The sequence below is a fragment of the Leuresthes tenuis genome, unplaced genomic scaffold (assembly GCF_036924035.1).
Source record: "Leuresthes tenuis unplaced genomic scaffold, fLeuTen1.0.hap1 SCAF_8, whole genome shotgun sequence".
Lineage (NCBI taxonomy): Eukaryota > Metazoa > Chordata > Actinopteri > Atheriniformes > Atherinopsidae > Leuresthes > Leuresthes tenuis.
The window spans coordinates 10611706-10636067 of record NW_027325362.1 but is presented as its reverse complement, the minus strand read 5'-3'; the positions used below and the strand labels follow the sequence as shown (position 1 = coordinate 10636067).

Below are 24362 nucleotides of genomic sequence, written 5' to 3'. Positions count from 1 at the left end.
AAAGTTTTAGTTTAATCACAAAAAAGTAATCATGTAAGGCTTTAATCTGCCCTGGAATCTAAGGCTATTCTACAACCCTTCAGGAATTGTATGATACTCTAAAATGTGCTGCGGTTGCATAAAGCATGAGACGGCTGAAACCTACTGACTGGCGAAATTGGAACAAGAACTGCATTAACTGCAGTAATGTCAAACGAGGATAAATGCCAGTGTTTTTTCTAGGGAGCTGGCATATTTGTCTGACTGTAGCTCATCCATGATTCAATGCTTGTCTCTTACTCTCTAGTAGCAGGCTATCCCATGGGAAGGGAGCTGTTGTGGAGTCAAGGGAAATCTGAACATCCTGCTGAAGCCATACGTCTGGGATGTTGATTCTCTGGGGATATAAGGAAGAAAGAGGCTGTGCGTTGTAAATCTTGAACAAAAAAAAAAAAGAAGAAGGGCATTGTGGATATGAGCATCTCCAACCATCTGGAAAGCATTCTAAATTAAATAGTGATATCATCTGTCCATCAAGAGAGATGACAAAACAAGACCCGCTACTTCTGCTGCTGTGCAATAGGATGTTCTACCACTGAGTTGGTTTATTACACTTCCAGCAAAGAAGGAAACAGTGGGGGAGACATTATGGAGTATGATTAATGATACTAGGGGTTCCCTTTAATTGTACATTCTTGGTATCGTGATTGATAACTTTAGAGAGGGAAACCAGGACCAAGAACCTGACAAAGTCATGAGTATTGTTACTCAATGTGGTTTGCAAGGCCTTGAAAAAAATAGATTGACAAACATTAAAAGAGATAGAACAGGTGACTTGCAGCTCTCTGAGAAATCTCCTGCATCCGATTAGATGAATAGAGCTGCGACTGGTTGGCTTCTTTTCAACTATCAAAAAAAAAAGCAAATCTTTTGAAGATAGCTTAGTTATAAATTAGAGCCAAGAAGATTACATGTTTAGATTTATGTCTCAACATTTGTGAAGTTTAGAGATTTAAGTCAATGGTAATAAGAATGATTGCTATTAGTTCTGGATTGTATTAGTCTTTCTTTAAATCTGAAGGCAAAAACTGAAGACGGTAATTGTAGTCTATAGTGACAAACCTGCAACCATAATTACAGCCTACCAGTTCTGTTAAGGTTTAAGTGTTATGACAATACAAACATGGCTCCCTTTAAATAACTGGTTCTGATTGGCTTTGCTTGGTTCAGCAGATTGTTTGAAGTGAGCTTGAGATTTTGATTGAACGATGCGTCATTTGTTTATCTAGACATTTTCTTTTTTAAATGTCTGCCTTTTACCAAACAGTTTCTGCACAAGACTTCCCAGACAGTAAGGTGAAACAGACCATATGTCACTTCCACCTCCCCTCCGTCAGGTACCAGCTGGAGGGGAGGTGGGGAAAGGTCACAGGATCTACAAACAGCAACAGGATTTCAAGGGACAGATATTTTTTCACTTTCTTGTTTTGCATTTTGATTTTGTAACACACTTTATTGCTTATAGTCAGGTATGGAGTCAAATCAGTGCAATAATGTTTGTTTACTTGTTTACTAAGTGGAAACCAAATGTCAAGTTTTGACCTCTTAATTTTTAAAAAAACAAAAAAATGTATTTGCAGCAAACGTTTATCTCAGTTTGAATTAGAATTAGGTTCATTTTTGTTCCTCAGTGCATTCTTATTATAAATTTCTATTTTCCTTTTTTTCCCCCACATTTTATGTTTTCAGATTAACATCAATTTATTTTCCAAGTTTTCCAAGTCTGGCATGAGGTCAGGCATGTTGAGGCTCCACTCTGTATTCTTTTGTTACACTAAGAGTCCTGACGTAACTTAAAAATATGACCCCAGCTAAGTACAAATGAGGCTGAGATGATTATGGTTACTGGATTGAAACTAAAGGTTCTTTATGCATGTCTTTTAAACTTTCCAGACAAGCTGACACAATAAAGAGCTCTCACTTATTCCTCGATATCATTCAAACTGATTTTGAGTGCATCTTTTGTTTTTTTCATGAACTGAGCCTTTAGTTGAGCCTGGATATATCTGAAAGCTTTGAGGTAACGTGTTTCAATCATTTTCTCACTTGTGGTGCTGGTTGTATTCTGTCTTCATTATGGCCTTTTATCTCACCTCAAGTAAAGTCATTCAGGTCAACTATAAATACATTCAGTGCCATAAATTCAAATATTAGAAACTTGTTTAGAGACCATTACCCACCTTAAGTTCTGATCATGAAGCCACCATTTTGCACTAAAAATAGCTATCGTGCACACAAGCTGTAGTGTCAACAGAGAGGCAGTTTAAACCAAATGCTTGAAACACATTTGAGATCACTGGAGCCCTAACTTTCTGAGGGACTTGTAGGTACTAACTGCTTTCTTCCCATTTACTGCAGACTTAAACCATGTAAACCACTGAAACAGGAGTAGCTCATGGTCAGGTACAGATAGTATGTCATTGAGTTTTCATCAGTCTTTCTCTTTAGCCTTTCTTTATAGAGCCACGGTTTTCTGACAACATGTCGTATCTCCATGTTAGAAGGCCAAGTGCTTAGTGGTTGTGTGCAACATGGCCACAGTGGAAGCAACTGAAACTATCCCTTTTCTATATTTTAAACATTTTAAAAAGTCTGTTCTTTGTTGCAATCGTATTACGACAGCAGTGGCATAGTTGTTATAGACTGGAGAAAAACATAATGTTTATCTGGGGACTCTATAAACATTATGACCCTATCACTGTTGTTTGTCAGAAGAGAGGCTGCGCCTGAAAAGACTGTGAGTCCCTTCAATAGTTACTACTTTCTCCTAACAACACATCATTTTGCAATAAGAATTCATCTAAACAACATGGAACATCATGTTAAACAAAACACCAGTGGGCATAGCAGAAAATTCAGCTACTATTCAAGCACTTCTCTCTAAATAATGGTCAGATGCTGAGTAAAAGAAAGAACTGCTGCTGCAGCTAATTACTCTATGCAAAATGATGGTGGAGGAAAGCTTGGGCAATGCTGTTATATGTTTTGTTAGTATCACAACCTGTTGGATTCCACTCGAAAGCTGATTATGTGTCAGATAAACCCACTGTAGCTATTTGTTTCTGTCTGTTTATATGAATGCAGAAGTTCACACTTGTGCTGTGTTTAAATCAATACGAACATGTTAACATGTCCAACTTAGTCATAAATCTGTCTTAAAATGTTATGGAAAAGCACCAGAGGTCATCCTCTTATGACACCAAAATGCTCAGTTATCAGCAGATTATAGAAAGCAGTGCTTTATATGCACATTTTGCTTTAACACGCAACATGCAAGGTAACATAACTTCATTTTTCAAAGGACAAGTCTGCAGAGCATCAGCACCTTTAAGAGCACAGAACAATCCAAATTGTACTTTCTTTGAAGCTGATTCAACTTAGCGTGTCGATTCATTGATTAATGCACTTTCACAAAAATGTTGGCTTTAACTCTGAACAGAACAAAAACAGAAAAAGCCTGCTATATTTAAGCACATAGAAAGCAAAACAAACACAAGCCACTCAGGTAATGTTCGGTCAGAAACATCACATGGGGAATCAAAGATCTACTTGTTTGCCAGCAAACATCAGCCTCACTTTCATCCATTAGCAATTCAGCCCAAATCAGATCAAGCCATTAACAGGCTCTCAGTCACACCTCGAACAGCATTTCAAAGCTGAGGAGGCATCATGGTTGACAACGTCCATTTGTAATCAATCCATATAAATCAATGCCTGTTGTAAGACAGCCATCTGCCCTTCAGTGTCTACCAGAGCTTGCCTAAAAGAATTGCTGTGTACAACAGTGGTTTACGGTGGCATCAGGTTTTTCACATCACAGTCCTCCTCTGTGGAAAGAATGGACGAATAAGTATATCACCAACTGGAACATTATGTAACATGTTAATGATATGAGCAGTAAGGAAGGAGAGGCTTCGGCAAGAATAATTCTCATCTAGAAAATGTCATAAACCTCTGCAGTTTGCCTGATAGATACTGTAAAAATATGAGCTGCAAATGTTAACAAAGCCCTTGAGTCCTCAGTTTTTTTCTTCTCCGCGATATTACTATGTGATATTATTCCAGATGACACATGATGGTAAATAAAGAGAACAAAGGCAGCAAGTGTACAGAGACAGATCATCCTGAAGTGTGAAAGAGTAAAGTGACATTTTAAGAAACAGATGCTTACATTTGACTGATGGCTCAATGGAGCATGATTGTGTACACAGAGGCAGAACTGCATTGATGAATTCAACCAAAAGAAATGCTTATAAAGCATCAAACTGCAGATGTTGTTTAACAGCTCATCAGTGTTTTTTTTCGCCTCACAGAGAGCAGAAATCAACCTTCAGCTTGGATGGAGTAATGGCCCTCACTCCAGGCAGCGTTCTCACCTGGGCATCTGCTCCTCCTGTTATGTGACCATGGCCTGTTGTGAGGCAGACTGTTGTCCATTCTCCATCTGAGTTTGACTGTGTACAAACTTATGAGAACTGAATGGCTGTGCAAATAAAAAAAAATGCGAAAGATAGAAAAAAATGTAAAATGCAGATATAAAAATAGACAGACATAAAAATAGAGCTGAACAAAAATCCTCAACTGATTAGATTTCAAGAGGCAACTTGCAAGATTTATTGTGGGAAAAGCAAACACAACATTACCATCTGTTACCAAGACAAGTTATTTTGTTGGCTTTTCTCTCATTGTATATTTGGTCTTTTCCACCTAACCAACAACCCTGAGTGCTTCTGATGGTTAACATGCTGTGTTTAGCATTTACTATTCTTGGAAAAATGTGTATTTAATGCTAAGTGTAGCTCCTCAACTGCAAAGAGTTGCTTCTTTCAGTCTAATGTAAGTGCAAACTGTCAAAATAATCAGTAATGTAAGTGTAAACTGTCAAAATAATCAGTTGATTGAATAAGTAATCACAGTATTGATCACTAATGAAATAATAGTTGCTGCTTTGGTGGTACATGGGAAAAGTTTATCTTAAACGAGTGACTTAACAATTTCATTGCTATAAGTATAGTTAAAAAGAAGACAATAACAATATGATATGCAATATTAAGTCTGTTACAGTCCCAACTAAAACAACTGAACTGGAAACAAATACCAGCAAAAAAAATCTTTTACATTGCATGCCCCCGCTACCCCTATTAGTCTTTCTTCTGCTCTTATGAATGAGCAATGGCAAGCTGCCAAAGATGTCCTTGTGATACTGGTCCCAGAACGTGTTGCTGTGGTAACTCATATGGCACCCTCTGAAAGACTTAAGATTCATGGCGTCTATTCAACAGCTTTGTCAGCACAAGCTCAGTAACTTCACTCACCTATCTGCAGGGTAATTTTATTTCAAATGCCTTAGCCGTGTAGAGCTGCATCAGTGCATCCCGTAATGTCACTTATTTTGGTTTGTGTTAAGCCAGCAGTAGCGAACAATGTTTTGTATCTTGGAGCACAGTAGCCAGTTAGTCAAACTGTGATGTTTATTGCCACTTCTTACAATTGCTGCTGGTTGTAACCATAAAATAGCTGTGCAGGAGTTGTTAACAACAGGCTTTTCCTGCATTGTAGCCACATTCCCCTTAGAATGCCATAAAGAATGTTTTTTTGCAATAAGATGCAAAAAGGCTGGTGCAATATGCAAATGCACCAGCCTTTTCAAAAGGGATGAGCGATTCCTGTGTGCTGAAACATAGCCTGTGATTTTACACAGCTGTGATGTAGACAACACGAGATTTATTTTTTTATTTTTTGTCATAATACTGATCCTATCAAACTGAAAAACAATTTGAATTGGTTGAAATTGTTTCTTAATAATATAATACAATCATCATGGTCTTTTGGCAGTTATTTACCTTGTATCTGAAGTTACAAGTTAGGACCTTTTTGTAAACCACTGTTGGCTTTTGAAGGGAAAGGAAGAGAAATGTTATTTCTTAGCCTCCATCACTGGTTCAGCTTCAGTCATGGAACCAAGCACCGCAGCTTAGAAGGAAATGAGATCAACCAGCTGCAAAGACTGTTTTATCTACTCGCGCTGTCATGCTGTATAGCCACAGGTTCTATTCAGACTGCTCTCACCCCGCCTCAGGCAGCCAGACTTTATCTGGGTTGCTCACCTATTTTGATGCTGTGCATTTCAAAACAGAACAATCTCCATCTCATGGTACCATATACTTATATGTATGCACGTGTGTGTGTGTGTCTGTGTATGTGTGCCTGAATCCTGTGATTAAATAAGCTCTTTCATTGTGACTGAGTTTATGTGTGTCATTGTGTAATCACATGATGTGTGTGTGTGTATTCTATATACCTTCCTTCCAGAGTTGGAAGGAATATATTTTCTCCATATAGACACACTTATGCCCAGATAACACTCTCAAGGTAGTACCATTCTCCTTGTCTATCTGAAGCCGTTACATTCAGCCATCAGAGAAAAGTGAGATGGGAGGAACAGGAGATCTTTTAATTTTCTGTCTTTAACAATCAGTGAGGCTTTTACATCTACATAGACTAGAATAGACTAGAACAAACTCTAAATGAGTTTCTAGTTCACTGACAAGACAAGCTTCATAAGATAAGCTGAGCTAAGAAAGACCATATATAGAGATTTCTTTAAAAAAAATGCATTGTCACCTCCACTGTCTATGAGCAGCACATGTATAAATTTTGTTAATAGATGCCATGGTTAGACATATGCACACTTATACGGCAGGTGATGATGCTCTGAGTAAAGCCTCCTAAAAATCAAGTTTGACTTAATCGAGCACTGAGAGTTTCTTTCCATCACTTAAATCTAGGTCAACACTGGAGACAAATCGCAATCATAAATTAAGGACTGAAACCAGTGGTTAAAACCTGTAGGTTGTGCAGCACAATCAGCAAATGACTGCTCTTGGCTGGCATGTAGAGCTCACTTCAAATGTCAAGGTCGTAGCAGTTCACAGCAATTTTAAGCCATGTTTCCCCAGGCAATCTTGTCAGCTGCCTCACTGAGCCCAAAGAGGTATCCATCATCACTCTGTATAATCAACACAGTCCAAATTATCATGTTACTTTCTTTTTTCCTTTTTTTTTCTGGTTCACTCTGTAATCAAATCTGATAAAACCACAACGGTCAGCTCTTAATTTAAGTGTGACCCTAATTTCCTACCTTTCACCAACCTCATCAAAGAAGCTTTGTTTCTTTCTTGCAAGAAAAGATAATTATCACCTCCTAATGGATTATCTAAAGATCTACTGAATGTTCCACCTTGCTGATGTACCCGCAATAGCACCCTTCAAAATTCCTTTTATCTTTTCATTGACTAACACTTTTAGAATCGGCCCCTCAAATAAGTGGACTCGATGTCCTTAACAGTGGCTAAAAAGAAATCTAAGAGAGCAGCATTGATTTACAAACCCAGTTTGAAATGTTTTTTATGCTCCAAATGGTGCTTCAGAACATTCTGATTGCACCACCCGTGCCCTCAGAGATGGTCTTTGAAGTGTTTGAAGCTGTGTGCCGAAGCTCAGTATGTGCTTATATTTGGAGCTTTTGTTAGTCACTTCATATGTACTGAGTCCTGTGCCATCGTTATTCAGTGATTCACACTGTGCAGCCAAAACACTCACTCTTATCTGTTGAGAGACTGCGGAGATGCAGTCAGACAGCTCTGGGTGGGTGGACGGGTGGGGGATGGAGAAACAGAAAGATGGAGAGAGACTCTTGCTCTCTATGTTGTCTTGTGGGAAATGACTCTTCTCTCCTCCTTTACTCTACATGGAGCCAGAGAGCATCAAGCGCTTCAGATTCTGCATGTTCACGCTGGTGGCATTTTACCATGTGTAGGCAGTGAGGCTTTGCAGAGATAGGAGAGAGCGTGTAAAGTATTGATTATTGTTGCTGTTGTCCTTGTTTGCTCTGTCTCACAGTGCCAGCTTACTCTCTGAGCAAGATAGTGAGATAGAGTCACATACAGAGAGATGGTTAGTGTTATTAACTTTTGTTCAAAATGGCTTAGCTGAACACAAATAGGTTTGATTTTGAGAAATATGTTTAAAAAACAGCAGAAGATATGATGGAATCCAACATATGAAAGGAGGTTGCATTGAAAGTCTTGAAAGTTTTATGTGGGATGATTTTAGATGACGCTGCTTTGCAACATTTAACTATACAATATCATAGAAAATAGAGGAATTATTTTCTGGTTGAGCTGATTTCATTAAGCTCTTGGCTTTATCTTTGAATGTCATCCTCTCTCACTCTGTTGCTGAACAAAAGCTTAAGAAAATTCTATCTTTGAAATCTAAACTGTTCAATTCAACATTTTTTTGTAGGTTAACGGTATTGTGTTTTGGTCAACAAACCCTCTTTGCACCTTCAGTCTTTTTCCTCTTCTCACCTAACAGCCCATTGATTCAGTCAGTTATTTCCTACATTTCCCAGATTATCTAGTTGCATATTGGAATAAGAAAACTCAACAATCCTCCAAGCTAAATGACTATGTGTCTTTACTGTGAGATAAAAGCAGAGAGCCAAGGCCTCAATGTATGAGGTCTTTTTTCAGTCACTTTGTTTTGATCGAGCAGCAAATAAGACCGTATTTAGAGGTTGAGCCCATTGGATTTTGTTCTTCATTTTAGGTGTAATCTGACCAAACAGTGAAAAGGTATTGCTGAAGGTAATGGGGACTCCCCAAAGGAGAACCTTAAAGTGCTTTCGCTTTTTCTCTGCCTGCATTTGAACCGCAGAAAGAAACACTGAAATGCCACAACAGTGGTTGGTAGGTGCACACTGAACTTAATTTTTGATCCATTCTTCCGCGTTTTAAGTTTTTAAAGGGCTAATGTTAAGAACTGTTGTTTATAGGAATGGTATTTTACTGTGGGGTTACATTTCACTATTTCACTATTTATTTTCTAGCTTGTTTTGTTAAAGTCTAGCAAAGATCTTACATGCACTTTGTACATGGCCTCTTAATGTAATGTCTTTTGGATAATAGATACTGTAGGTTGTACTAACAGCTTTCACAAAAAACCCATGGTGTTGTTTTTGTGTGGAAGACAGTCTCTGAAAAATCTATCAGCAAGCAACAGAAATTTAAGGACTGCCAGAGACAATTAGGACAGATTTTTCAGCCAAAATCTTTTTTTCAGTGTGAGAAAACTGTTTTGAGAACTCTAATTATGATGCATATGGTTCATATGCAGAATTATCTTTGAGCTTGTTTAGTAATCTACCTAGTTAAAAACCTATGCTGGAGAAAGGACTTCATAGAAAAGACTAAAACAATCTAAAAAATATTGTATACATTCATTTTGGGTTATTTTTCCTTTGATCTCTCCTTCTCACGTTCTTGCTGGCATCTCCCCAGCAGCTCTTTTAGTCACAGTATTTGCCTGTGCTCTATCATTGTCAATTAAGCTCCAATCACTAACTGGGATGGTCCTCAGCTTCAGGGATTTTTGACTAGCTAAAAGCTTTCATTATAGCATTAAGCTACAGTACTGGCTCATGAACTGCCAAACCCAAGTGGTTACATATTTACATATCAATCCCAGCCTTGTTTTAACCAAAAGTGCTATATCTCACCAATATGGCCAAGAAATTAATTTTCACCCACACAAAACCCTCATTTGTATGAAATGGAACTGTCCCCATTCAAATTGCATTCCCAGATGAGCTTCTCTGATAAGGCTTGCGTGTGTCAAAAAATATAAAAGATGTGAAAATAAACAAAAACTGAGTCGGATGATTGCTGCAGTCTGACCTGTGAGAACAATATGAAATTTTTTCTGTTCATAGTCACAGTCATAATATCCAGACACCATGAATTAATTTGCAATTTGATTAAAAGGAAGCATTTTTAAACACTAACAGAACTCAATGTCAACATAAAATCAAATTCAGTATGTAACCAGACCGAAACCCTTTCTGCACATGTTTTCCATATGTTTGTTTTTACTCTGAGGGAGGAGTTAGAGCAGACAGCTTGGTGTTTGGTCCGCTTTATGCGTATGACGGCTATGCTTTACTCTCCACATTGCTCCCTTTTGCATGTTTCTGGAAACATGGTTGCCATGTGTTGCCATGCCAGGCCTTTGAGATAACTCCCAGTGCATTTCTGTCACAGCCATGTGTGCAAACGTCTGTGAGTTTGGGTGTGTGCCAGCGTATGACTGTTCGGCTACTCATGTCATGTCAACTTTTGACTGAAAATTGTCAACAGCCGAACACAAAACTTTTGTAGCTAAAATTATTTGTCTCCATTCTGTAAACTTTGTATGTGTGGCTGTTTAAGGACACTCTGCATGGATAATAACAGGAAACGTTATTACTTCTTAGCATCTCACTGCTGGGTTTATGCGACTAATGACACAAATCAGTGCGATTTGTCATAGAGGGAGGCAGAAATCTGACAGCTGTGATTGTTAGTCACCAACCTCATCGCTTCACTCTCTGTCCCCCGTAGACACAGCTCAACTGCACAGGAACTTTTTGTATCTGTTCATCTCTATCTGTCTTTGCTTTCACACAACCTCCACCTATGAGAAAAGTTATGGAACCTTCTCAATCTCTCTTTTTGCTATCTCTCCCTCCTCCATCATCTCCTTTTCCATTGTCACTGTGCTGTGCAGATGGAGGAAGTAATAGCACGCATGCAGGATGAGAAAAATGGAATCCCCATACGAACAGTGAAAAGTTTTCTATCCAAGATCCCCAGTGTTTTTTCAGGTAAGGCTTTTATCTCTACTCTCTTCTCTGCCCTTCCATTCATTTTCCCATCCATGTCGATCCCACAAAGATACTCTCTTTTGTTCTATCTGAACAAACCTTGCTGACAATATATTGAAACCAGGGCAGTCCAATTATCAGAATGTCACCACATGAGTAGTAAGTGTCCAAAATAAATAATGTTAACGATATTATCCTAATATCTATGTAAAAGTTGAAAAATTCAATTCAAAACACCCACTTTAGCAAGAATATCTGGCTCTTCTCACAGACTGTATTTCCGTGACAACAGTGGCCAGACATTTTGGTAATATTTTAGCCAACGACTTAATAAAATGTACATTTTTCTTAAAGTATTAAAAGTATGATTTGAAAGTAATTGTATGATAGTTACTTATACTCTCTAGGAATGAAAATAGATGAGTTGTAATCACTTGGTTGCAGTCTTGAACTTTGCCATTTGATATATTTCCTAACACTACCCTCATAAAATCCTAATAATACTTTATATAATTTTATTTTTGCCAAATCTGTTTTACACCTCCAGCTCAATACGTAGTTAGGGTACTGATGAAATATAAATAACATTAGTATGGACCCAGAAAGATTGATTTAAAGAACTAACTAATGAATGAAACATTAGAAATGGCAAATGCTTTAGGCATAAAAAGGGGAAATGATGCATGGTTCACTTTTTTGTCTTTATGATGCCAAGTCTACCCAAGGGTTGACTGTACTGATAAATCTAACCTCAGGCCATCTGGATCAGGTCAAACTAATCTCTGCTCTGTTCCAGCGCAGTTTCAATGCAGCCAACACAGCTATCAAATAATCATATTGGTTACATCTGAACATACAGTCATGCTAAAAATAAAGTACACACTCTTTCAGTTTTAGGGTTTCATGTAACATGAAATAACAAGAAGTCATCTGGTCCTCATCAGGACTTAAAATTAACTTCAGGAACAACATCATAAGACATATTACACTGCGTTATTATTTATTTAACCAAAACTAGGCCAAAAAAAGCTAAATCTGTGTGTGATAAGCCAAGTACAGCCCACAAAGTCTTTAGCAGCAACAGTTTGAAGTAACTTCTTTTTGTCTGAGGTTATCAGTCCATCACATCATTGTGGATTAATTGTGGCCCAGTCATCTTAACAACATAGCTTTAGTTAATTGAGGTGTGTAGTAATTTGTTTGTGCACAGCTCTTTTAAGGTCCCACCACAACCTTTAAATCAGACTGAGTTCTGGACTTCGACTGGGCCATTACAACACCTTGATTCTTTTATTTTTCTGTTGTAGATATGCTGCTGTGCTTTGGATTATTGTCTTGTTGCTTGATCAAATTTTGGCCAAATTTTACCTCTCAAACAGACGGCCTGACATTTGACTCTAGAATACTTTGGTATACTTTGGTATGCAGAGCGGGTCATGGCCACCGCAATGATAACAAGGTGTCCAGGTCATGTATCTACAAAACAAGTCCAAATAAATATCCCTCTGGTCTGAGGTGTTTGTGCTGATATGCTGTGTTTGGTTTCACACATTTATATGCCAATTATCCTTTAATTTGCCTTTTCTGCATACATTATATTGATTAAACTATTTTTCTGCACAGAGTATTTGTCCTCAGCTTGGGTAAGACTCTACTGATTTTACTCAGCCCACATCTCTGCTTATCAGTAGATGCTGCCCTTATATGACTATTCCATTCTGCAATACTGACTATGGTATGATATGAACATAAGGGTGATTCAGCCACTCAAGTTTGAACAAAACAGGAATTCTCAGGAAGAGTGTGCTAAATTATATCAGTTAGCTTGTAAGTAAAAGAATCACAGTGGTAATGTATTCACTTTCTATCGCTTACAGCAATCTTAAGAATGCACAGCTTGCGGCAGCTTGCTGGACTGGTAGAGCCCTGTGGCTTCTTACCACCTGCAGACCTTAACCCCACGTAGATAGAGCCTCAATGATTGAACGGGGCAGAGAAAAAAATAATAACAACCATGGGACGCACATGCCTACCAGTACTCATTTCGCCTGGATAAATGGCTAGAACAGCTGCCCAAAAAACGAAGACAGCAGGCTAATGTCCTACTTGATATGTTTGATGGGATACTAAAATTTCTCTAAATAAATCCACTAAATGAATCCACTTTTATTGTAGCTGAACATCTTTCTGAAAGACATGAAAGTGGGTTTAGAAATATCTCACCCATAAACAGTACATGTCAGGTTAGCCATCTTCACAACAAGCAAAATATATTAAATTGTCTCTCCACAAATCTTGTCCTAATCTCTCCTCATAGTTTGCATTTGCTTTTCATTCACTGGTTCCTCACAGTGCATGCAAAATTGGCTATAAAGCCCCACCCACCCCACAAGCAGTTGTGATTCGTTCCTCCAGTCTTCTACATGAAAGATAAAGGCTGTCTAATGTGACATTTTACTGAGACTGTAGGTGGTCTTCTGCAGATTCAAAACAAAAATCCTGATGACAAGTCTTGTAAAACATAAAAAAAAATCATTTTTAGGGCATATTTAGAAGGTTAAAAACTTGAATGATGATGTGCATTTTAATACATTTAATACAGGAGCAGGACAATACATACAACCTCATGTGAATAAACATAATCCAATGTTTGCCATCACTGGGAACATGATTGTTTACCAGTCTGTATATATCATTGTCACATTCCAATGCTCACACATGCTTGCAGCTGTACACACACAAACACTCACACACAATTGCACCTTCAAATGAATGTAGGTGGTAGTAATCAATCTGAAGAACAACCTTGGGACAGAATAACTTGCTCAACTTATTTACTCTCTTAGAAGTGGGTCAGCTTTGATAGTGTGACAATAAGGTCATACTATTTATGTTAATCAACAGAAAATCTCATCTAGTTATGTAGGCACTGAAAAGTAGGTGTATGCAGTGAAAAATAAATGAAAACACAAAACACAGACTGAGTGGCAGTTTGATGGACATAGAGACAGCCACAGGGCTAGACTGTCTCACTGCATGAATTCCCCCATGTCTCCATTTTGCACCTTTTTTCTGCCTTCTGTGGCTTTCGTCTCCTCAACATACCCTCACCTGTCAGTATGACAGGCAGTAATAATAGCTTGGAAAATATATAGCCAAAGTGCCAAAGTCACATGTTGCACTGGAGTGTGAAAATGCCCGGGGGGGGAAGAGGATGCTGTTATGTTTTTCTGAGATGTGAAAATGATTCAGTAGCATTCTCAGATGGAAGAGATGAAAGATGACATCCCTCGTGTAAAAAAGTTTCATGTTCATATTCGCAAAAGTGATAGGTAAGTCATCTGTAGACTTTACTCAAAAATTAAAATGCATCCTCCTATTTCTTCTCTTCTCCTGGGTTCACATTCTAGTTTGTTTTTGACGGTATGCAAGATAGAATGTGATGAACTGACTTATTAAGTGCTCAGAATTAGGCAAATTGGGCAGCACTTCTGGCTGTTCATATTAATGGCCTTCAGCCAGAGAGAGCTGGCTTGGAGAGTTTGTCAAAAAACAGTATTTATTAGTTGATGGCCTATTACCCACCTAGATGGTGCAAGGTGAGAGGAATTATATGCATTGTGAAAATGAGCCGAATAGGGTAGGGTTAAGAATGTCATTGTTTTCCCTTTTATTCACATATAGATGCAAAAAGTGTTTCAGCAGTCTATTCTCGCTAAAGATATGCCAAGGATTCATACATATGTGCTTTTTTCTTATTTCAGGTTCTGATATCGTACAGTGGATGATCAAGAATCTGGATATTGAAGATCCAGGTAAAAAAAAAAATCAAAGGTGCAAGGAAACTCTTACTAATAACCTGAAATATTTTATATCTATTGACTGATCTCTGTACTATTGTAATATTTTCCACAGGAAAAAAAGTCTTTAACATTTGATTTGCCCAAGAGATAGCATTGCTATTGACTATATATACATGTGTGTCAAAACAAACAAAAATAAACCTTTCATGATTTAAAGAAAAGCCAGCCAAATCAGCTCTTTCTTGTTTGCTTGACTTCAAGTCTAATTCGTGTTGTTTGGTAAAGTCTTGCAATACCATTAATATAAATCAAGTTATTGTGCAAATGTACATTTAAAGTTGATTGGAGATCAAGAGTTTCTTCCTAAATGAATGCCACATTTTATACACTTGCACAGCTCAGTTGAACTCATAATCCTATTTGAAAATCTCTGTGGTGTCCAATCCTAGTTTAATTCATTTCTGCATCAGTTTCTGGCAGACATTCCTGTGCCTAAAGTTCGTCTCAAAAGTTTTAGATGTCTTTTGGGATATTTTCATAGAAGATTTGGTATGACTCACCATGGTGCATAATTCATGCAAATGTCAATATAATATGTTTGAAAATTGGGTTCAGGTTCAAGCCAGCATTATCCATCTTGTTTAAATCTCTCACAGACTGATGGGAATCCTGGTGGGAACAATCTTAAAATATTTTGACCCCACAGGGAAAAATAAAAAATCTATAAAAAGTTATCTGTTTTTTCACACTATTGATACTCTATACAACACTATTTGCCATTAGAATATTTGCACTTAGAATAAGATCTTTTATTATTATATTATATTATTTAAACTTTAGTTTAGTTATTTAAAAAAGAAATACTCAAAACATTTATTGAAAAGTAAATATAAATAAAGAATCATATTTTGACAAATATCATAAAGCTGTCAAAAAGCTATTCATCACCATGTGAACAAAAATAGCCTATCATATAATTGTTAAGATAAATGAGGGATGCTTGGCTGTCAAATAGTAATAATCACAACAGTTAACACGACTAAACAACACTACATAAACACAGAAGAGAAATTCAGCAGCAGAACATAAAAAACAAAACAAATAAAGCAAAAATGACTAGTCTGGCTTTCGGTGGCTGTATATGTTTAGAGTCAGATTTTTTTTTTTTTTACATGTTATCTGAGGGAGAACATGTGGCTCATCAGAAAAGCCTTTGGAGGATTCATATGATTCTCTATGATCATCCTCATTTTCACTGTCAACCTCTTTTTGAACCTCCCCCTCATGAGAGTCAACACTCTCCTGCAGTGGGGCACTATAGATCATTTTTTCCATCTCCTGATATCCCTCCTTTGTAAACTGCAAAGCTGGCATACTGTATGTATAAAAACTTGCAACCTCCTTTCTTATGAAACAGTGATAGTCTCTTGTATCAAGCCCCTTAAAGATCAGTTCTACACAGTGTTTGAATTAAGTCATTATTTCCTCCAAAAGCATTGGTGTAAAATATCTATTTACTTCACTTAAAGGCTCTAGTACAAGTCCTCCAAAGGTTTGTTTATAAAATGTATTTGAAGATAACTAAGAGAAAAACATTTTTTTCATTTTTTTAAGTATCTTAGGGTATTGTTTCTCAGGGGTACAACAGTGAGATTGGCATGTGGACTGGGCAGCATCCATGGAGATACAGGCACATGTACTGGTCTGTTGTGGTGAAGAGCTTGTATCAGTCGCTCTACATTCCAACTGTCACCTGCTGTGGGAAGTGACTGAAAGAATGAGTTCATGAATACAAGAGGTGGTAACGAGTTTCGTTTGAGGGGTGGCTTGAGGATAAGTTGAGGAGCTCAGTCATCTGTGAAGGGGCTCAGAGTAGTGTCACATCTACTTTACATCGAAATAAGCCAGTTCAGGTGGTTTGATTATTAGTATTATAATACTCTCAGGGTAGTTGTTTTGGGTATATCACACTGGGTAGAGGCCTCAGGGCACACCCAGAACCCACCAAACAGGCTGCATCTCTTGGCTGATTTGGGAATGCCACGCTTTTAACTACTATTTAATATGTAATTCAACTAGAAATAATCAAAACATAACCACAAGTACAGAATCTTTTCTCTTGTCTTCAGATAAAGCCGAGCTTGAGAAATACTCCCACTCTCCTCCTGGCAGGGCTCCAAACTGCTTGGTTTTTGTCACATAGCTGGTAATATGATGAAATCGAACAGTATTTTCCCCCTGGATTTTGAAGATGCACTTTCTCAACAACTTGACTAATTCCAGTCCAAGGTGTAGTCAGCAAAAAAGCTTATGATATGTTATGATAAGATGAACCTAAAGCTCCCTTGCTAACAGGAACTGATATTTTTAGCTCTTATTGCTAAACACAAAGAATCTTGGTCAATTCTTTCTATATTCTTTCTAGACTGGTGCCACACAAGTGGCAGCCTGCTGATATAACTGCGGACATATGGGATTGATTGGATGCTGTGCTGCTGGTAGGATTTCTGCTGGTAATTCTGATACTTTTTTTTTTTTTTTTTTACATCTGTTATGATGCATAACCATGGCAACAGAAAAGTTGTTTGCATGTGGGAGCAGCTGACTGAACTTTCTAAAGCCCAAGTAATGCCTGGAATAACATCCCAAATCCAGATGATTTAAAGATGCTGAGGATGCAGGGGAGGAATAAAATGGAGAAAAGGAGGAAGAGTGGGTTTGGACACTTTCTTCCCTTGATCATCAAGGGAGATGTGGGATCACTGGCGGATGGGATGGCTGAGCTTAGATCCCTGGTGGTGGCGCAGTGGGAATATGTGTATTCTTGTCCAAGTTGTCATCTGGGAGAGTTCCCCTGTGTTACCTGCCAATTATGTGTGTCCTCATCATCTAAGTTGTTGCCAAGCTACAAAAACAACACCCCAATCCATTTATAGCGATCTCTATAGATTTCAACCATACCTCTCTCTTCTATACTTGAACTTTCTAAACTTTCAAATGTTTGTCTGCTGATTTTTATTTTATGCTTATTTAGTTTTATATTTATCTATAATAATAGCATATTTTTCATGATAACTGACACCACGGCAATATGATTTCCATTTTGGGATTTATAAAGAATTATTGAATAAAATAAAATAAAATCTAATAAAATCATTACATTAGTATTATTTTGTATTTTTAGATTTATTAATTTACTTATCACGCTGTACTCTTCTTTAAACCAATGAAAATAATTGTTTGTACTGGATATTAGATAAACACTTATTGCTCTTAAACAAATTGTCTGTGCCCACCATTGTGTGGCATCTACCTAAAATAACTAAACCTAACAGCTCTGTGGCTGAAGCACGGACGATGTCAACAAGTAAGAAGATTATTTTTTTTCTCTGTAGTTGAACAAGTTTGTACTTACAGAAGATGTGCAATGCATAGTCTGTCCTCTCAGTGAGAAAATAATGATTTCCCTTTTGACTCAATGACACAAAATGGTATAATACAGTACATATACTTTATAGAACAGACAATGTTGCTCGAAGCAATAGCATAGATAGAAGAGTAGGAGCTAGGTTTGTGAGAAAATAGATTTGGATAACGAAAGAGTCATTATTTATTGATAAATGGAGCTATCCATGGAGTTAAGTACACACATGTGCACACACGCATACACATAACATCCTGACCTCTGACATACACCTGGTGTGTATGGATGTGTGCATGTGTCAGAGGGTGAGATAGCTGAGATGCACATGTTTTATGCAAGCACTCAGTAAGCCTCTGTTATTGCATTCTAAGCTCTGCCTTCTTAGACTGTGTGAAGTGTTTCAACCTCTGCCTCTATTGGCTTAGCTGCCTATTAAGAAGGTTTAAGTGGTAGAAACAGACAAGGACTCTGCTGTATGAAACAGTATGTAAATAAACTGTTTCCAGTGCTGCTCCTAATGAGTAAAATGTGTCAGTATTACCAGAGAACTGTCAACACATTAAAGGAAACGTGAGTGATAGATGTCAACACCACGAAAGACTTACAGGTTCAGAACAGCAGGGAATAGCTGGTGGCAGATGAGACACAGTTGATGATGATGACATGTTTTCATTATCTCATGGTTTTAAATCAGGAACAGTCAACCATGTGCTGTGGAGCACCAGGAGGAAGCAGGTTTTCACTCCAACTAGGCACAACACCAGGTGATTTGACTGATGAGTTCCGCCTCTCCTGCTGAAGGTGGGCTAATCAGCAGGACCTCCTGCTGTGCTGTTTGGTTGGAAAGGAGATCTGCCTATCCATCTGTCAAAGCAGAGTCAGAGGCTTGTAAGGCAGCAGCTCCCAATTCAGGTCCCAGTGTTCACTGTGATAATTTAGTCAAGAATTATTTTGAACCTTGGAATAAAATTCATTAGCAGGTGGGGCAAAAAATTAAATAAAATAAAAATCATACTGGCCAGGGACGTGTGATTAGCAAGGAGGAAAAAGACTACAAAACAGATTTTTATCTCAGCACCATAGGAACTGGTACCAATGAGATCTTGAAAACATTAAAAGTAATAATTTAGTGCCTGTATACTTAAGTAAATGGACAATAAACCAGGTGTGTCTAGATGTTCAACAGCAAGAAATAACTACCTTTTGTTGTGGACTTTGGTGTGAGTATTTGTAACTTTGCAGGCTGTTTACATGCACAAATAGAAGAAAAGAGAATATCCCAATAGGAATGATATGGCGGCTCTAAATGTGTGTTTATATGTAACAGAACTGGGAGAAACACAGGTGAACACAAGTACAACAAGTTGTAAATTGACTTTTTGTCTGTGTTTCCTCCCAGTGGAGGCTCTTCACTTAGGAACACTGATGGCTGCTCATGGTTACTTCTTCCCCATCTCAGACCATGTCCTCACTCTCAAAGATGATGGCACTTTCTATAGGTTTCAGGTAAGAATACTAATGCATTGCTGGATTTTCTTTTTAAAAAAAGACAAAGAAATTGGAAACTGTTTTAAAAGACTTTGATTTTTGTGCTGGTCTGTAAGGGAGAATTAGCAGTAAGAATGTGCATACCTCACACATTCTTTAGAGCTTCCATATTCACATTTTTAGAACAAATCAAGCCTCGTATGATGAAGTGGAAATAATAAAATAAGCAGCGTAATTCAGTATAAAACAAAATGAACAACTTCACAAAGTTTGAATAATATAGTCTTATTTAATTTTTGGTACTATAAATAGCTGCAGCTGTATTTAATATTTCAGGGACCAGGAAGGTAGCTTTGACGTTGTTGGAAGAATTTGGTAATTTAGTGACCTCAAGAAGAAAATTAGTATTATAGTGCTATAAGTTTCTGGCGTGAGATGATAATTGGCTTTTAGACTGCTTCAGGCATCATACGGCTGTTTTTCCTGAGTGTTGGGAGGAACTGTAGCTGTAGCAGAGAAGCTGTAGCTGTGATGCTGTCCTTGAGTGAGCAGATGTGCTTTTTTGCCTGTCATTTATAACCTGACCATTTCACTTCTACAGTTTCTTTGGCTCTGAACTTACCATGTCCATGTTACAGTTTTTGCTTAATTTACAATTTTAGATCTTCAAATAAATCAGATTTCCTTTTCTCTACTTCTCTGATGAGTTCTCAGTTTTAAATGTGGTAAATTTGTGCTTCTTAATTGTTGCTTTTACTGTCATTTATACTTAATTTTGCTGCAGTGATTATTTGTATATGCAAAAAATGAATTAATCTATTCATGCATCTGAATCTGACCAATTAATGCAAATTCACTTTTTTTTTCTTTTTGCATAAAAACAACTTAAGTCATGGAACTGCATAGATTTTTATGCAACTGGCCCCAATACTTTAAGGTGACAAAGTACAATAGATCACCAAGTTATATATTTTTATTGGTTGCATTCTATATTATGCTATTACATGCTTAGAAGTGTACATTTTACTTATGTATGAACAGAGGAATTCAATTCAGTGTCCAAAGTCATGAGACATGGTGATAGGTCTGCAGATGATAAATAGATGTTTGATTTATGTATTTTTCAGTACAGAAATTTACATTTAGTCTGAGAGATGCTGTATTTTTATTCATAGGAAAAATGGCTGGTGCTCCATTCCTTTACTTGAAAAAAAGGTTTATGAGGAGTTGCTGTACTTCTTCATTACTACTGGTTCATAAATGAAGATGAAAATAAGAGCACATAATCCTGGATGTCAATAAAGAGCCAGTTTTAATGATTTTTTCCCTCCAGTGAGTTCTCAAACTATGCTGAACAGAACTAACCTGAGTCAATCAATGACTGTTTGTTGCCAACTTTGTCTGCTCCAAGCACTTTCTGCAAAGAGCTTATGTCTTTTAGAAACAATGCCAATCCCACAAAGTGTTTTATTGGTTTCATTGTGGCAGATGCCATGCTGTGACTGTAGCCCACCTTCCGTGGCCGTGCACACTTTGACTTAAACCATGTTTCAACTTGTATGCTGTATTAGCTGTAATATTTCTTTTAGTTTAATTTAATGAGCTATCTTCTTTTCAGACTCCATACTTTTGGCCATCAAACTGCTGGGAACCTGAAAACACAGACTATGGTGAGAGTGCTGCGTTGTTGTTTAGTCAGATTTTTGTTTTTATGCATTGTGCAGGGCATTTTGAAGTGTTCATGCTGACTATGTGTTGTACATAAATTGGGGTTGATAAATAGACATGGTATCAATGGTGAATTTAGCAGAGATGAAAAAAAATCTTCAGTGTCAGAATGGTTGATGGAAATGCTCAAATCCCATTTAGATCTGCTATAATATTTGGCCCTCAGTTAGAATTGATGATAGTTCAGGGAATATGCAATAACTTGTGATGCTTTAATTTAGATTTCATATATTCCTTTCATATATGTTTCCCAACCTCAGTCAAACATGCCTGCTTCAGTCATACTGTTTTATTGATGCAGCCTGATAACTGTGAAGGAAATCAGGGATGCGTCTGTATGCATGCACCTGTTGTGCACAGTTGGCTGAGCATTTTAATGGGGGTACAGAGATGAGCTTTTCATTGTTACAGCCAAGCAGAATGGAAATAAACCTTTCATAACACCAGAAATGGTTTGGTGTATAGCTGCACCCAAGCAGGTCTTTCATTTGTTGACGACGAAGGAAAAGCCTTGTGCGCACAGTGGGAATAATCCTGTGAGCATTAGTGGAAGTCAGATGTAGCAACTGATTTACGTGAATGATGTCCCTTAATGAAAACAGTGTAATGACATAATGAAGCTCCACATTATGGTCAGTTAATAAAAAGATGAAGAGACGATTATGGCACAGGAACAGCAAAAGTCAGGCGTGCACATAAAAGCACACGTAGTAACAGACGCATCCACACCATGCACAGTAAATGACCGTGCAGGCCAGTTTAAATGCGCAGTTGAGATGATTGAATGAATAAACTCAGGGCCACTTAAGGTTGTTAAAACCATGCGGAGATCGTGTACTCCCTTTACCACTCTTTCTCTGTCTCTCTCAGCTGTTTACCTCTGCAAAAGAACAATGCAAAATAAAGCACGTCTGGAGCTTGCAGACTATGAAGCGGTAAGTGAAAGTGGTCTGTTGGTGTCACCGCTCCCCACTTCACAAATCTGCTTTGTTTCAGTGTTGGCACTCCTCTCGAGGCATTTAGTATTCTCTTTTCTGACATACTCACAAAAAAAACAATTGTTTTTACTTTGATTCATAAATAATTTGTAACTTTCATGTTACTGTTAAATGAAAATAAAAGGCTATTATATTAACTGGTGGGTTAGTTATTCCCAGGGCTTTTTCATTATGCATGTGAGCAGGGATCATTAAAGATGGCATCTAGTTGCGCACTGTACACACCATGTGCAGTAAACATAAACAGACCAGCTCCTTGAAAAGCCTTTCTTGTCTTGTTTGTTCTTTGTTTTACTTACAGGAGAGCTTAGCAAGGCTACAGAGAGCTTTCGCCAGAAAATGGGAATTCATTTTTATGCAAGCAGAAGCACAAGCGAAGTAGGTTTCTATAAGAACCATACACACATTTAACCATGATAAGTGAGTACTCTTATATGGTCATTATAACACGAATAAACCTAGAGGTTTGCTACAGCTTTTTATTTGTAGTTCCACCATACATCTTCACAAATGAACTGCACATTAATGAAGTAAAGATTAAATGAGAGTTGGATCAAGCTGCATGCTTTGTCAGACCTGTTCTGAGCTCCTTCCCCCTCTCTCCAGAGTTGACAAGAAAAGAGACAAAATTGAGAGGAAAATTCTTGACAGTCAGGAAAGAGCATTCTGGGACGTGCACAGACCAGTGGTGAGTGAAATAGCTAACTGTAATTAATCAATCTCTGCTGGTATTGATATTATTACTGATAGTATTACTGTCATCTTAATTGTTCCTGCAAAAGAGAATAATGTTTAAAAAAAAATTAACACTGACCACAATGTGCTCCACCTCCCAAATGAAAAGAATAATTACATCTGGTGAATAATTGACACCCAGTGGGCTATTTTAATCTGTTCCACACATTTCACTCTCTGTAGGGATGCATCAAGCTGTGCGAAAAATAAATGATGTTTTGAAAATGTCATGCAGTTACAAGCACTCTCTGGATTGTACAATTTATATATGAGCTGCATATGCTACCTGTAACATTTAAATAGTGTAAATAGGCAAACACACTGAAATCCTCCATTGTGTATTTACCGTTTCCATACACATGAAATGCCACATCGATAACTGTCACAACACATCAGCCTCAGCGCTGCTCTTTACCTTGGTCTCACACACTTGCTTAACATTAGCATTTAGTTTCCCCCTGAGGTTAAAGGGTCTCCTCCGCTGTGTTTCTCCCAAAGCCACCGCTTGATGGTTAATTGGAAAATAACAAGTTCAATTTATGCGTCCTTGGAGCAACATAATCAATATTAATTCAAATTTCACAGTAACATTGTCAAGCTACTTAGCTCTGTTCCCCTGGAAGAAGCCTAGATTAGACCACTTGTTCAATCAGCCAGTATATGTAAACTGAGACTCTGATTTCTCGCTGGTTTACTTGTTTTGCAAAAACTGGCACATTCCATGTTTAATTAACCAGCATCTGACACATTGTCTTGGATACTTCACACCCCAGCAAAGCATATTGGATTATATCAACAGAAACTCACAAAGTTGTGGAAAAATATCCCCTTTACCCATTGTTGTATCACTCTAGAGAATAGCATAGAGTACTCTGTGCAACTGTAGGAGTACATACTTGAGGATAAGTTAAAGTTGAAGAATACCCTCGTAATTACTTGCTTTCCCCTGCTTTGTTCTCACAGCCTGGATGTGTGAATACAACAGAAGTAGACATAAAGAAGTCCTCCAGAATGAAAAATCCACACAAAACTAGAAAGGTGCAGTACATCTTCCTTTCTTGTGATTTCAGGACTACTAACAACACGTATAAAGCTACATTATTGATACCTCTGTATCATTGTTTTTTGTTGTTTTTGTTTGTAGTCTGTGTATGGGTTGCAGAATGATATCCGTACCCACAGCCCAACTCACACCCCCGCGCCAGAAGCCAAGCAGCCTACAGAAGAAGAACTGCAGGAACAGGTTAGACCTGCAGGTGGCAGTCTACATTTAAATGTTGATGTTCTAATTTGAGTGTTAGCTCATTGCTACATCATTTTTGCATTATTTTTTAATCAAAATAATAGTTTTACATAAATATAAAAAATGTAGACTGAAGTTAAAGTTGCACACACAAAATTTAATAAAAAAACAGAAAAATCATGCTCTTTGTATTTATCTA

General features: G+C 37.6%; 1 protein-coding gene across 2 annotated transcripts in view; it reads left to right on the top strand.

Annotated features, from left to right (window-relative positions):
- The window catches only part of rgs7a (regulator of G protein signaling 7a), a 48515-nt gene that overhangs the window by 18165 nt on the left and 5988 nt on the right, over positions 1-24362 (top strand). For both annotated transcript variants that reach the window (XM_072390797.1, XM_072390796.1), the window contains exons 3-11: positions 10648-10744; positions 14509-14559; positions 19371-19477; positions 21078-21129; positions 22058-22122; positions 22487-22563; positions 22792-22873; positions 23884-23958; positions 24065-24163. In XM_072390797.1, coding sequence (XP_072246898.1) covers positions 10648-10744; positions 14509-14559; positions 19371-19477; positions 21078-21129; positions 22058-22122; positions 22487-22563; positions 22792-22873; positions 23884-23958; positions 24065-24163 — 705 coding nt within the window. The remainder of the gene's footprint in view (positions 1-10647; positions 10745-14508; positions 14560-19370; positions 19478-21077; positions 21130-22057; positions 22123-22486; positions 22564-22791; positions 22874-23883; positions 23959-24064; positions 24164-24362) is intronic.